The 15,880-nt window shown below is 41.7% G+C and overlaps 1 protein-coding gene across 18 annotated transcripts in view; it reads right to left on the bottom strand.

The window, feature by feature from the left end:
• MTSS1 (MTSS I-BAR domain containing 1) overlaps positions 1-15,880 on the bottom strand; it is a 125,823-nt gene that overhangs the window by 19,417 nt on the left and 90,526 nt on the right. For 10 of the 18 annotated variants that reach the window (XM_014870166.2, XM_088179129.1, XM_088179102.1 and 7 more), the window contains 5 exons: positions 15,222-15,306; positions 13,726-13,817; positions 11,930-12,004; positions 6,191-6,202; positions 834-991 (listed from right to left, as the gene is read on the bottom strand). In XM_014870166.2, the coding sequence (XP_014725652.1) occupies positions 834-991; positions 6,191-6,202; positions 11,930-12,004; positions 13,726-13,817; positions 15,222-15,306 (422 nt within the window). Of the gene's footprint in view, positions 1-833; positions 992-2,583; positions 6,131-6,190; positions 6,203-11,929; positions 12,005-13,725; positions 13,818-15,221; positions 15,307-15,880 lie in introns of those variants that run through there. The other 8 variants (XM_014870170.2, XM_088179110.1, XM_088179158.1 and 5 more) reach the window with 2 other exon arrangements.

The raw sequence follows: 15,880 nt of genomic DNA on the forward strand, positions 1-15,880 counted from the left end.
TATACAGGTACAGCGCATTAATACATCTACAATTGATTCTGGCTCAGATTACATTGATAGCTAACTCAGATGATGATGCCTGAACTGTAAACTACCACAGTAATTCCTTAGCTACCATTTCTTCCAGGTCCTCTGAGTCTGGAATTCACCTCCTCCTGCTCAGCCATGACTTTCCTAATTCTCTATTGTTTTCTGTTGAGACTGATGCTCTTTGTAAGCAAGCACTGGGAACATTTTCCCAGTATGTTGGTGACCCTACAGAAAGGCACCTTGCTTGCACAAAACCATGAACAATTCCTTGTCAGGCCTCAGACTACCTGAGATGATGAAAATTTACTTAAACCTTTCCAAAGAACTGAAAAACTGTCATGTAGAAGGAAAAGAGCTATCAGAAAACCGCATGGAAGCAGCCTGCAATTTGTCAGATAATGTGATTATATACACAAGGGAGGTCTTGAAACATTTATCAGTCCTAGCACTGGAGTAGGAGTAAGGAGGATTTATATTAAAATGTGATGTTAAGAAGGAAAGCAGTGGAAAAAACTGCATTTGCAATTCAGGCTGGAATGCATAAAGAACACAAACTGACTTCAGTCTTTGTGCTCATTGTTTACCCATCAGTCACCCTGAAGATATTCAGTATTTTCCATTGCTGAATTACTCCAAACGCCTACAAGAAAGGTCCCAACTCTCACCACTTGCTAGACAGAGATACAGGCTGGATTTTGGCTCTAGAAATTATTTCCTAAGACATAACAAGATACTCTCTTCACAGGCTTCTGGCCACTTATCTAATCTGTGAATTGTACTGACTGAAAACGAAGAGCTCTTACGATCACAGGGCGCAGCATTGAGATGAAAGCACAGAATCGACCACGCTCCTCGATCAGAGCCTTTCTGACAGCTTGCTTCTCGGTTTCTTCAAGCAGCAGGTACTTATCATTGACATCTTGTAAAGCACTATCCAGCTGGGGCTGAATGTCACCCCGTCCTGTATGCAGGAAACAATCAAGAGCACATATTGTCAAAATTGTGCCTCTCCAGAGAAGATGACGTTATTTTCAGCCAGCACTGCTGATAGATTGTGCTTCTACAATTGAAGTCTCAACCAGCATTTTCCCTTAATTCAAATTAGTAAGGATGTTTCCCCCGCCCCCCCCAATTAAATCAAGCATTTCAAAGCATTTATTTTTTCTCCTTTTGCATAGAATAGAAATCCAGCTCAATTCAAAAGGTTTCACCAAGCCAAAGACAGCATTTTAAATGAGGCCTTTATCACAGCATTAGCTATAGAAACTCTTCACATCATCCCTGTTGAAAATCAACATCTTACTAACTGGGAGAGTATAAGTCACTAGCCCAGGTGTACTCCCCCTTCTTCTTGTATTTGTGCTCAACAAGGTCCTAGTGAGAATTTTGTGGAGCCACTAAATGAATGAATCAATCTCCTGTACAAAATGCTACTATGGACACGTTATTGATCATGGGACCATTGGGTTCAAGCACTCTGCATAAAACAGCTGCTGAAATCTTTTCCTTCATTCCAGAGTCCAAACTAAACCAAACCTCTCAACATAGGTTATATATACATATTGGACATATATATGTATATATTTCCAATGTATGTCAATGGATATAATAAAATTCCAATGTTTTGCAATCAAAAAGCTTCACTGTGTTAATTACAGTCAACTCATAGCATCAAAACTTTCTGTGACAGCTAAGTACCTTATTCTGCACTGACTGCTTAGGCTGCATCACACCAAAAAAATATTCCTCTAGGAATTAAGAGCTGTTGCTTGGATATACTATAATCAAGAATGTTGCAGTTGCAAGATGTTTTCATGCAGCTTACATCCCCAAATATTTTAAAGGACCTCAGTTGTATTCATTTGTTGCAAATCTCCTAGAAATGCCACCATCTGCAATTTAACTACCTTCTGGTAGTTAACACTGAAAAAATGGTGGGTGAGTTACAAGCAGCTACCCAGAATCAATTTTTTGGATTATAACCTTTCTGCACAGAGGATTTAAAGCTACGAGCAAGAGGAAAAAAGTATTTTTATGTGTGTAGTACACAATGCAGATGACTCAATGTCAGGCTTACAAAGGAACAACCTTTGCCTTCCTATCGTATGTATTTCCTTAGTACTCCAGAGCAAGGCAAAGCCATCAGCCTTCCTGCACTAATACACAGCCAGAGCCGCAGTAAAAGAGAGCAGCAATGGAAGCAAAAAGAATCACGCTGGCTTAGCAGAATTACAGGCTGGATATATCCAAATCTCCTCTGTACAGAGTTAGACATAGTCCAGATAAAATGCATTGAACATCCACATGCAGAGCTCTGCAATGGATCCTGGAATAATCACATGCAGTGCAACATGGACACTGCCACTGCCAAGGCCATCCGGTACCAAACTTCCAGCAGTGTCTGATCCTGCAGATCAGTCTGGCTGCTTCAATGTGGTCATAAAACTGTTTTGGAAATAAATAAACTTTAGAATAATAGAGCCTGAAGGTCCTCTGCTTCCTCCATCAAAATTAGCATCTACCAGACACAAGTTATAGCAGAGCTTTGGGTACCTCTGTGAAGGTCCTTTGGGTTTTTTTCTGTCACCCTCAGGAGACAATCTGGGCCTTCCTGCTTCAAGACCATTCTGTACATTTCAGGTCCTCCCCATACTCTGCCATCAGATGCAGTCATTAAACATTTCATACTTCTCTGGAGTTTTCTTTCAAATTCTTTGGGAAACAGAAACTTGCATCATTGCTCAGGCCCTTTTTGAGTACTGCCTGGAATTACCGTGGCTAAAATAACCACCTGTTGTTCAAGCCTAGATACTGGCTCACTACCAGGGATGTACCAAATGCAAAATGTATTAGCTGCAAACTAAATCAAACACTCATTAGTTCAGGTCTGGAGAACTGCTATAAACATTCAGCTGCTCCACCATAATCATGCACATAACGCAGTAAATCCTGGTTAAATGCATTTGCTTATGCAGTGAGAACACACTTAAAAGCAACTGGACACCATTGACAAAATGGGTTCAATTATAGTGACTTTCTGTGGACCTCAGAGCAGGACATCTTGGACCAGAGAAACAAGAGCAGCCAAAACCTGGGGCAAGAATAAACCTCATTTGCACCTGTGCAATTCATTCAATTCAACGAAGTTATGAGGACAATGTTCAGACTGGTATTTTAACTCTTTGTTCAAAGCATGTGTAAAACCACACCGCTCTCCAACTTCCTCTCTACCTCTACAAAATTCCCATTTTATTTCTTCCAGTGAGTCAATACAGTAACAGACACACTGCTTTCTCACCAGTATTTTCACAGATCAGTTTTTATGCTCGGGGCACTTGTGCAGTCTGTAAAAACACAGAAGCTGTCTCAGGTATAATTCAGAGCAAGAAACAAGCTTAAGTGAATCATTTTGATGAGGCTGTCAAGTCAGATGTTTACAGATGAATACAGCTCTCTCCTGGTGAGTTCTCATAACTCATCTTTTAGGAGGAGGAAAGCTTTATCAACATCCTTTGAAAGCTCCACAATGCAGACATCAATCTAGCAAGCCTTTTGAAAGCAGGCATAGTTCTTCCCACTCCCTGAATCGCCAGCTGCACTCAGCTCAGGAAATTTGAGGGATGAGATCTCTGCCTAATAGAACCAGTTTCCTTTGCTAAGCAGAGCAGAGCACATCCCCACAAGCAGCATTCTTATTACACCCGGAGAACACCAAAGGTGTAAGAGCCAACTGCTGACCACCTCTGCTTCTCAGACATCTTGGGTCACCAGTATTTGAATCTGCTACTTATCTCAGAAGGGAATAGCGACCACTGGAGAGCAATGCAGTTCTTCTCCCCCTTGAGTGACAAGGAGAAGGGTAATTGGCCAAGGCAGTATTTTTGATTGCAGTGTTTTTGCGGCGGTCACAAGGCACACTTTCATAGGGAACATCAGCAAGTGATTATTTCCTTCAGCCCACATTCTCTGGCCTTTAGGTTATGCATTCCAAAACACTTCCAAACCAACACAACTACCACAATGACATTAAATAGTTCCAGAACAATCTTATCATGCAGCAGCTGTAAAAGTGCACCTGGAAGGACACTCCTACCCCAGCTGCAGGCAAGTTTGAGTGACCCACCACAGCAATCAGCAACAGCAACGGTCAAAAGCATCCAATGTAGTCACAGGTCACTGGTCTGAACCAGCCTGACATGAATGGGAGGTAGGGATGGTTCTGCAGATCACGTCAGCTGCACCCAGAAAAAGTCAACAACCAGAACACTGAGGAGGAATTCAAACCCAGCCTTTCTCAAAGTGGAGCTCTGGTGATGCAGAGAGGAGCAAAATGCAAGACCAGAAGTTGTGGACTGAATTCTCTAATAACACCATGCTCCAACAGCCCGGTGACCTGTGGCTGGACACAGGCAAGTGACAGCTAATCATGTGCAGGGAGCTGAACTGCTTCTCATCAGAAGTAACGTGGATCTGCTGCTACTTCGAGGACAGTCTCAGTAAGTTACCCTGTCAGCAGGTGCTTTACATCATTACCATGACATGCAAGGGCTTTAAAGGACACACATGCAATACAACTTGCATTTTACAGTGCTTTGTGTGAATCCTGGCTGAAAGCCTCATGCAATTTCTTAAATAACTATTATTCAAAAAGAACTTTAGTAAACGAAAAATACTAGGGAAAAAGAAAAAGGCAAATCTAATTTTCAACCCAATTTCATGCCTTTATTTTATATGACAAATTAAACTAGCAAAACTCTCAGCAGCACCAAAGTAGAACAGTAACTTCTAAATTCTGTCTGTGCAAGCTGGACTGCTAAACTTAATGCTGTTATTGACAGTACAATGCAGCAAATATTGGTGAAATTACTATTTTCCATGTTCTCATATAACGACTGTACCCTTTTTAAGCATCTGCACAGAACTTGATAATACATACTGGACACTTGACACAGTGGCAGAATTTACATAGTATGAGGCAATGATGAGTACACCTCTACTTGTACAAACCAAAGCAGGCTCCAAGTCAGTCATTCCCAAACCACCTTCTTTACAAGAGCACACCTGCTCCAGCTGCCAGAAGGAACACCTCCTCTTAAGTTCTGCACAGTAAAACCAACAAATTAACTAATATGGATCTGTTCTGAGAACAGAAGAATTCTACCACCATTTATGGAGAGGTGAAAAATGTCATAAGTGGGATTAACCTCAGACTCCTTCAGAAACCAAATCTGAGTCTTTCTGTTGGCTACTGGAGATCTGAGTCAGCTGCTCGTGTTCAAAAGTGCAAAGTTTTGCCTTTACAGAAAAGCTACAAGTTGCCAAATGACATTTCTAGATTGAATTACATACCATGAAAAGCACAATGTGTGGTTTCAAGAAATGGAGACAAGCAGCAGGCTCAAAAAGGCCCAGCTCCAGGAGCCCAGCGGAGGTGCCTCGTTTGAGAGCCTGCTGATTGAATCAATCCAGGCTTCTCCCAAAGGCAACACCGACATCACTACACTCACAAGTGCAGGTATGAGTACTTTGCTCAGATTCAGAAACACCATGCTTCATTCACAATGGGATCTCAAGGCAGCCACTTTAAATTTGCAAAACAGCTGAAACAGCACCCCAATTTAAACATATGTGAGATGTGATCAGGCAACAGGAGACAATTGTGATGCTGAATTCCAATCCTGGACACCCAGAATGAAGTAAATATAGTGATTTTTTATCTATCAGGTAAGAAAAATGCATGCGATTTTCAGAAAAAAGGGAATTTGGATCACAGGTTACAAAGACCAACATTAAGGACTTTAGGCTCTAGACTTTAAAAGTCATATTAACAATAAGATACTCAATTATTTGAACATCACCTTGATGACATGTCTATTCTATTTAACTTCTCTCCCAGCTGTGACAAGATTTATCTGTTCATGTTAATCCCTTTCTAAAATAAACCAGAGGTTTTTCCACAATACTGGTTTGCGTCTTTTACAGTGTTCCAATTAAATGCCAAAAGAAAATAAAAAATTATTTGTTCATTAAGATTATGCAATATTTTAGTTGCATTGGAAATTAAAGTCTAGGCAGTTAGTGGAGACCAGACACCATAAAGAGGCCACAGCAAGGGCTACAATAAACCAGCCACCAGGGTCACAGCATGGCACAGACTTACCCAGAGCCTCAGCTGTCAGGCAGGTGCGCATGGTGAGAAATTGCAGGACACAAAATTGACACAGAAAGGAAAATAAAAAAAGTCAAACTGGTATTCCAGCATTCCTAGAATTTAGACATTATCATCAGCACCAAGACAAGAGAGTGAGCAGTTTGGACTAGACTATTTTGACTTCTTCTGTTGCTGAGAAAGACAAATGCATTAGTTTTGCATCCTGATGAGCTGTTGCAAATTAAACCCCTGATTATTTAGCACACAGTTTCACTTTATGAGACTTAAACCAGTTTAGACTCCATGGTGAGAATATGTAAACCTGTGCTTCAGAGAAAGTGCACAACATGGATAACCAGACCTGGTCAAAAGGCACAAATCTCATCCCCTCCCAGGGAAGAGGGAAGTCAAACCTGCAGAACTCTAGATGGGTGCTGCATGAGTAAGAGCACTTTTTGATGTTCTCTACTGCAATTACATTAACAGATTGTTAATTAAATGAAAACCTAATTGCTGATGCAATGTGGAAGAACATAAAGATTAACTATGATATGTGTATTTTAATTTAAAAACTTTCTATAAGAAAATTTTGTAATAAAACTGGCTGGCTGTCAAAAAGAGGGGAACTATCAAGAGGTCTTCAAAACTCAAGGAACAAAAGTAAATCCAAGAAATGTCTTCAGTCACTGATTTAGCAACATGTCTTCACTGCATTTTTGTAAAGGAGAGCTCACATTATAAGCTTGCAGGGAAAAAAAAAAAAAACAAAAAACCAACAAACACACTAAAAAGCCCTGCAGGCACCATGGCCTCATCCACACAGGATTTCTTTCCTACAACAGATAAGAATAATTTGCTCATTAGCTTCCCTCCTTCTGAGCTGCATCTTATTGACTCCACAGAGTTTTGGCTCTCATGACTTCAGTCATGGTGCCACACTTGATCAATTTAGAGGAATGAGGCTCCCTCCTGGGATTCTCCCTCCCCAGCCTGCCACTCCATATGGGGCAAGTGCAAAGAGTGCAAAGTGCTTGAATGAGAAGGTCAGCACTTGCTTTAAGAATTGAGACATTCTTCAGCTATAATTGCATTGAAGAGCTTTATGCTTTTTAGTTTAGAGTCATGGGCTTTGCACAACCATCCTTGAGAGCAGTATAACAATATGACACAGACCAGAGGATAACGCAACAACAGCTAAAAAGGCTCTAAAGCACAAAGACCTCATCTTTGCTAACCAGGACAAGGAAGAAAAAGCACTTTTGGCAGTATTACAGCCAATTAATAATCATGTTCCACAGTAAATTTAAAATCATGTTCTATTATCTGAATTTTATTAGAATCACAGAATACTTTCCAAAACTGCTGAATACTCAAAAGGAGAGACTGTTTAGATACTCAGCATTGATGGGACACAAGAATAAATATACTGAATGTTAAGGGAATTCTGCAGAAACTTCTGGATGTCTTACAGATAAAACTCAGTTTTCTTATTATTTTCTTATTTTCTTATTATATGTGTTATATTATTGGGAGTGTTACATCCAACAAATTCTTACATATCCACTTGGATTTAAACATTTTCCTCAAATCTCAAACAGTGTCACATGAAGAACCTGAAAACGAAACCTACCAGTATTGTTAGAGGCAGAAAGGGAACCTGTCTATTTATTCATGAATAGCCAAGCTGAAATACAGAAAATAGACCCAACATGCACTCCAGATTTTACACATTTGTTCAGACGTATTTTAATTTAATCACTTGATCATTTTTTCTTCAAGATTCATGCATTTTGTTAACCTTCCCAAATGGTTACATGCAGAGCCACAGCTGCTCACTCTCTCCTGATTCAATATGGCATCAACAGCTTCTAGCAGCTATGGATCCACTTATGAGGCCCTGACTCAGCAGAAACGTAAACATGGAATTTATTTTAAGTATATGCATAATTACTCTGCTGACTCAGGTTAGCTCGGCTGACTTCTGATGGCCAATGTTTGTCTGAAAACAAAGAGCAATTTAGAAGATGTCTGCAATTCCACGCACTACACAACTTCATCTGTTCAGACAAGAGCTAAGTGTCAATATTGGGGTGGGCAAAAAGCCCTAGGGGCCTGTCTCCCATGGGAACAAGGGTGTAAGGAAAACGAAGAACCTTGAAGATCACCATGAGACCCTCAGGGACTGCATGGATCTGGGAGATGCACCAGGATCCTATTTAAGATTACACAGATTTAGCTTCAGGTGGATTTTTTTTTTTTTGTATAGTTAAAGACAACAAATAGGGTGAAAATTTTCTCTGTGAAGTCTTTTGAAATGCAAGACCTTCATTTCACAGCCGTGTAAGTTTACTAAAAATACCCTAGCAAGCTTCCAGAAAGGACCCTGGACTTCCTTTTGTTTTGTTTGGAAAGCTTGGCGTTTTCCCCATCACTTCAAGCTTTGGAAACACCCGTATTGCAATTAACATACTTCCTCTACAAACATAATTTCTAATACATGATCTTTAGTGCCCAGCCTGAACTTTCAACTTGGCCACATGGAACGAGAACAAACAGACTATGCACAAGCCATGGAACAGGCAAACCCCTGTGGACTCAGCCCCTCAGAGCTAAGGCAGGGAGCCCAACCTGCAGCACTCCTGCCAGGACAAGCCACACAGCCCATGACCCTCCTTCCTATGTCCTTGGGATGCAGACAAGGAGCTGGGAGCTGCTGTGCATGCTGCAGCATCAGCTGTGAGAGAGAGCCTCTGCAGCCCAGCACGTCAGGGCCAGGGGACACCACTGCCATGATGTGAACGAGGAAAGGAGAGGGTTATATCTGAGCTCCTCTATTTGGAGCTGCCCAAAGCAGAAGAAAAACACTTTCCCATAAGGTCAGATGAGAAATAGCAGAATAAGCTTAAAGGACATTTTTAGTAGCATGCACAGGATTGAAGCAAATCCAGAATTCAGCAAACATCCCACTTGCCCACAGGTGATCATAAAGTTAATTCAAAAGTATTCTTACAAGTGCTAGGAACGGAATGAATTGGTTGTTTTAGAGTTCCCATAGGTCAGTAACTTTACAGAAAAATCAAAAGGACAGGTCCTGCTTGAGGAAGAACAGAATAAAAAAAGTAAGCCTGTAAAACAGAAACAGGAGAGTTGAAGACACAGGAAGACATTCATGCACTCAGCCACATGCCTGCCAACATAGCTTTTCCTATAGTTCAGACCTCATTTTTGTCCTAAAGCAGAATCACTTCTGCAGCTTTATCATGTTACAAAATAAACCCCTTCTTGATTTTTTTTTATCCCGCAGTAGCAGCAATAGCAATATACTTCACCACACAGGGCATTCAACAATCAGATCTGTCAAGATGGGTACATACAAAAACATTTTCACAACAGCATTTGACATTGCAATCAGACCAAAGCTTTATTCCCTCAAGATAGGGATCAAAACAACAAAGGGGGAAAGGCATCTGTTCCTGTTTTTTCGTTCTAACTGCAGTTTGTTGATAACTTGCAAGAAGGCAGGGAGAACTTCCTTCCATCCCCTGTCTACTCGTGCTGGGGCCAACAGCTTTGGGCATTCATACCCGCAGCCTTATGAGCCAAGGCCTCCTCACATCTCTCCTCCCCAGAGACCATGAAAACAACTCTCAGCTCCTCAAAAATATTGCAGCTCCTTCTTTTCCCTGTACTGGCTACCTGTGAGTCCTCAATTTTTCCACCAGCCCCATACACTCAAACCACTCCTGACTCCCACTGGTTTTGTGCTCTGGAGCAAACACTGTCAGTCTGACGGCAGTTCCAAGAGGGACAGCACAGAAATACAGCACTTTTACCACAACTCCAAAAGAACATCGTAACAGCAGAATTAAGGAAGGGAATTAGATTTAAAAAAAAAAAGAAACAAAAAAAGAAACAAAGCTTCCATCACATCATGGCTGCTACAACAATGATGGCAAAATGAGGCCTGTTCCACTGCTTGCTAAAAGATGTTTAACCCTGAAGGAACACAAAACACCAGTTTCCTGACTATCATCATGAGACTTGGCTCACATTTGAGGAGGGGGATATGAAAGCAGAAAATCCAAGGACCAAGTCTCTGCTTTAACCACTGCTAACAGATGCAGGTGGCATCTGCAGTATGAGAACAGTGGGTTGGTTTTTTTTTGTCCAGCAGCTTTAAGTACTTCTCCTTCCTCTTCACACTTACAGAAAATTATGTCTCCTCCTTCAATATTGCAGACTCATTTATTGAACACTCAGAAGCAGGACAAAGGGGAGATGGAGCTAGACAGCTGTCAATCCATAGAAACAGGCTCAAAAAATGGCTCCTTCTTCACAAATCCCAGACATCCACCCAAACTATTCCATGCTTTTATGTTTTTCTCAGTGCTTACCTACTATTCACTGATGGATTGTTTGTATTACACAAGGACAAGAAGAAATAAAACTAGAAAAGGTGAGGGGGAGACAGGAGGAGACATGGAAGGAGTATCACAAACTCTATAAAGCTGTTGGTCTGAAGTTGGACATTTCATCACACAAAATGAGAAATGCATCACCCAAAAATAAAATCTTTTCTCAAAAAGTCACGCTCCCTTAACAATCACCATTCTGATTTAGAACACTAAACTGACAGACAAGACACACAGAACCTACTGAGCTAAGCTCCCTCTTGCTGGCTTTCATCTCTTCTTTCCTCATCTCTTACCTAAGCTCAGCTAACATTCAAGAGCAGTTTTCCAGTCATCTGGCTTTCTACCAGTGTGATTACTGACTCACCTATATGGAAGAACAGTTACACAGTCCACCTGTTCTGGGTAACACAGTTTCAAAATTTCAAGAAACTCCCCACCCCAGCATTTACTTTGCTTGTCCCTGGGTTCACAGTTTTTAGGCACATGGGGAAAGACAAGTTTCAACCTGCAGACTGAGAGCTGCTCAAAGCACACTTCTGACCCAGCTGGGAAAAGCCCTGTGCAGGAAAGGGAATCAAAAGTCTTGTGTACAAGCTCCCAATCATTGTTCCAAAGCCTGATGGGGTTTCCACTTGGCCAAGTGAAACCCTTAGTGATGGCAATGCTGCAGCTAGCAGTGCTGCATGTTTCCACCAAAACAGCAATGAAACCCCTGTGACAAGGTGGAGGTGGGAGAGCAACAGGAGCATGAGATACAGCTGCTAAAAAAGACAAATTGCCATTCAGGAAAATTCCCTTTTTCTTCTCACTCATCTTTAGTATTCTATGATTGCCAAGTGCCCTTCCCCCTGAAAACAGCCCATGCCACTGTCTTACAGTCTGATCAATAAAGTAAGGTTTAGGAGATTACAGGCTGTTAAAAAAAAGAAAAAAGAGAAGTGGCAGAAAGGAAGAACAGTGAGAAATGTTAATTGCTAGGGAACATTTACATAATGGCTTTTTTAATATCATTCCAGAAGATTCTAGAAAACTTTACGGGTATCTGCACAAGTCACATTAAGAATGTCAGGGTTCCTAAAAAGAAAAAGTTAGCAGTAAGGGTTCTATTTTAAAACATGATTGACTTTGCACAAACAGTTTTAAGGCTTTTGTATAAGAACATTAGACAGCAGCTTCAGAACATTATTTAAATGACACATAGTAATTGTATCCTGCTACCCAAGTAGGTACCAAGAATCCATTAGTGGGGCAGGATTATTACAGTAGAAAGTCCTATCTTCGTCAATGAGCACAGCTCAGAAGGCTATTAACGGTACAGTATGAAGCAAGTTACCTTTCTTTGCTTTCTTCTGTAGCTTCAGTGTATCAGATGATTTCTTTTTTATCTCCTGGCGGGCTTTTTTGTATTCTAAAAAACACACACAATCTCTATTATCAATATAATCCATGTCAAAATGAATGTTTTTCACAGAAAAGGCTACATTTAAAGACGTCAGACTACAAACTATTAAACAACAGCTACTGTTAAAAAAGTGGCTTAGAACTCACATTTTGTAAAGCCTTTACATTTGGCTTAATATAACATTTTAGGGTGTGAGCACATTCACATACCAAAATCTTTCCCAAATAAACAAAGCCTTTACAGAAATAACAACTGAGAACACAGTACAAAATTAGAGCGCTTTTCATTTCATCCACTTTCAGGAATGGAAAACAGAGATGACAGGTTTCTCAAAACATCTGTGTTCGAAAAACAACTATGCAGAAATGGCAAGGCAGAGAATATCCTGTGATCCCTCTCCAACATGAGAGTCGAGCAGAGGAAGAGGGTGTTAAAACTCTGCCCAAGGAAGGGTCACATTGCCAGCTCCTTCTGATGAAGTGGAGCACACTGCACTTGTCCTCATTTTCAGATGAGCTGCACATCCCAGAATTAAAATCCCAGAACTAAATATTCAACTTCTAGTGCAGGAACACTAAAGGTATCAGATACTGATATTTAAAACTGATACTAAAAAAAAAAAATAAAAGGCATGTATCCATGTATATATACATGTACACATACACTTTAAGGAGATTTGGGTTACTACTCTACTGCAGACGAAAAAACAGAAGTAGATTGATGGCAGGCACAGGTACTGTACTGAGGTCAACTGCACTCCCAGCACCCAAGTCTGCCCAGTAAACTCTAAATCTCACTGCCACTTTGGCCTGGGTCACCCCTACTGGCATGATCTCATGTGATTCCTCTCTCCTGCTCACTACATTCTTAACACTCTGCAGCACAAGGCAGGCAGTTTTTCAAGAGTTGCTGATTCAACTGCTTCTATTTGACCACAGCAATAATGGGGCAAGAAGGAAATTCTCTTTTGGAGGTCAAGCCCACTCTTTCCTATCAGTTCCCATGGTGCTGCTGCTTCTTTCAGACACAACAAAAGCCTTACATTTTCAAGGGTTAGTCAGTGGTGAACTGCAACCTGCTTTCAGCACCTGTGCTAGAGGGCCACCACTCCCAGTACAAGTTTTGCAAAGCCAAAGGCATCTACCAACATGTGCTTGCTGTGCAAGACTTGGCTGCCTGCTGCTCATTCCCCCAGGAAAGCCTCTGGAGCCATCATCACCACTGCAGCCCTGGGCACCCCATGTCCCATAGCAGAGCTCTCCTGTTCCCCAGGTGCACTTTCTGTATGGCATCAGGTATAAAATAGTGATGCTCAGTGTTTTACAGGGCTGTGCATTCTCTGGAGGCCACTCTGGCTGAGGCATAACATGATCTTACATGCTGCTTTTAATGACACCCCAGGGCTTTGCAGGGATAGATGTGGCATCTCCAATCTTCAGCTCACATAGGGAGAGTGGGCTAACAGAGTTAAACCCAGTCACTGCTTACCAGTCTTGATAAACAACCCACCCCTCTGGGTCCAGCAAACTAAACCTTCAAAATGCATACGGCAAGGGTTAAAATTTTGTTAGGCACTTTGGGAGAGGAGTGTTTTAGAAGAGAAAAACTGCTATACTGCTATATATATTTAAGCATGTCATCCAGTTCGCCCGTACAAACATGAAAAGAGGAAGCAAAACTGATATTACAATCTTACTCCTATTAAAGAATTCTTCCTCTATAACTACCTTTTGCATGGTCTTTATCCAGCTGATTGGCCACTTTCTTCCACTCTTCCATCTGTTCTTGAAGTGGGTTTATCAGACAGTCAATTAAAGCACTAATTTTGTTGAAAAAACACAAAGAGCAATCAAGTCCTGCAGATGCCCCTATTCTTACAGAGAGAGCCAAGGTCAATATTGGAGTATTTTTACTTTTTGCTGTGACAGCTACCAGTGTCACAATGTAAATATCAGAACATAAAAATGTTTACACTAGAGGAAGCAAAAGAAAAAAGTAGATTAAAAAAAAAAAAAAATCAGAAATCCACATCACAAGACACCAGAATTACAAAAGCTCCGGACAGTGAGGAACAGAGGGTAAAAGCGAGGAGTGACCCGAAACAGATCCTACTCAACTGTCACACAATTTAAATGGAAACTCTTGAGACCAGAAAGGTTCATGCAGCCATAGAAATTATAAACTTAAGTAGCACATGTATATATACAAGAAGACAGAGCAGTTGTACAAGAGAACAATATTCTGTCCGCTGATGTGCCTCACCTCACACTGCTGGAGTCTATGATACAGCACCAGTATCCACTAATTAATGAGACTGGGATCAAACCATTTAAACAGCCAACTCTGTGGTAACTGGAGACTAAAATGGTCTCCTCATGGCCAATTTAATACATAATTTAATTTTAAAGTAACCACAGAATAATCATAGAATGTTTTGGATTGGAAGGGACCTTAAAGGTCATCTGGTTCCAACTACCCTGTCATAGTCAAGGACACCTTCCACTAAGCAGGCTGCTTATACTATCCAAGCTGCCTTTGAACACTTTCAAGCATGGGGGAAAAAGGGAAAAAACATAGTAGGCCATCAGGCAAATGGTGAAGTACCATTTTTGTTCACCTAAGATCAACTATAACTTTTAAGTCTGGTTAAAAAAGGCATGCATGCAAACTACTACTAACTACAGAAATAGGTTGTTTTTGTACAGCCCAGATCGCACATGAGTTAATCCTCTCTCATTACCTCTGCAGTCTAACTTCAACTGCAAAAACAAGATGAGAGAATTTGCATTTCCTATACTGCTCTACTGAAGGTTTTTCTCTTGGCTGCAAGCTATTTGGGCTCTGCAGTAAGCTGAGGAAGCAGCACAACACTTGCTGCTACTGCTCATTTAAAATTGAGTGACAAAGCTTAAAGTCCTGAAACAAAGACAGGTCAGTTGGTCACATCAGCAGCCGCCTGCTCAGCACTGAGCAACAGGGACTGACAGTGAGAATTTGCAGCATTTGGAGGTGATTTGAGGTGACCTGGCCCAGCCCCATAAATGTGCAGTGAAACCCTGCATGTTCACAGCACCCAATGTGCTGCAGAGAGAACACTACTGCTGCTCTCAGTGACATGGCAGAGGTCAGCTGAGAACCCAGTGCTGATGAACAGCTGTAGATGTTCCCCATCAGCACATGAAAGAGGAACCTCCAGTGCTGGGCCAGGTACAGAGCCACTCACCTTGAGAACTGCCGGAGTTTGGACTCTATACTTCTGTGCCTCATACACATCCTGGTGAGAGCAGACCCAATCTCTCTGGTACCACCTGAAAAAACAAAAACCAAAAAGCAGGTGAGATCCTTGATGAGAATGAGATTCCTGCCTCTGGTGTAGAGGCATAACAACCAGGAGGGCGGTGCCAAGTCTTCCAGAGCAATTGTAAAACAGATTAATAGTAAGTGGAGAATCAACTAGGCTATTAATGGGGCAGATCTCAGTGGTATCTGCCACCCCAGGAAGAGATTAATTCCTGTTCACTTAGAAACCAGAATCGAGCAACCAAACACAATTAAAACACAATTCTTCCAGGCAGCTTTCTGTGCCGTGAGGCTCAACCCTGCAGCAGACGACTTGAAAGAAAAGGGTTTTGAGATGTCAAAAGCCAAGTAGGACAGCTGTCAAGGGAGTGGGCAGGCACTTGTGAACACATTATTTCCACGTTTTAGAGCTAGATCTACGGGTTTCGATGTAATTTCCCCATCCCTATATTCTTTGGAGCCGGTGCCTCAAAGGGGCTTGGCCGCCGCAGAGCCCCGGCCGCGGGTCCGGCCAGCAGGTGGCGCCGTTCGCCGCCGCCCCTCAGGACAAAATGCCCGCTGTGCCACGGGCCCCGCCGGCTG

This window comes from Sturnus vulgaris, chromosome 1 (genome assembly GCF_052056855.1).
Source record: "Sturnus vulgaris isolate bStuVul1 chromosome 1, bStuVul1.hap1, whole genome shotgun sequence".
NCBI classification, from domain to species: Eukaryota; Metazoa; Chordata; class Aves; order Passeriformes; family Sturnidae; genus Sturnus; species Sturnus vulgaris.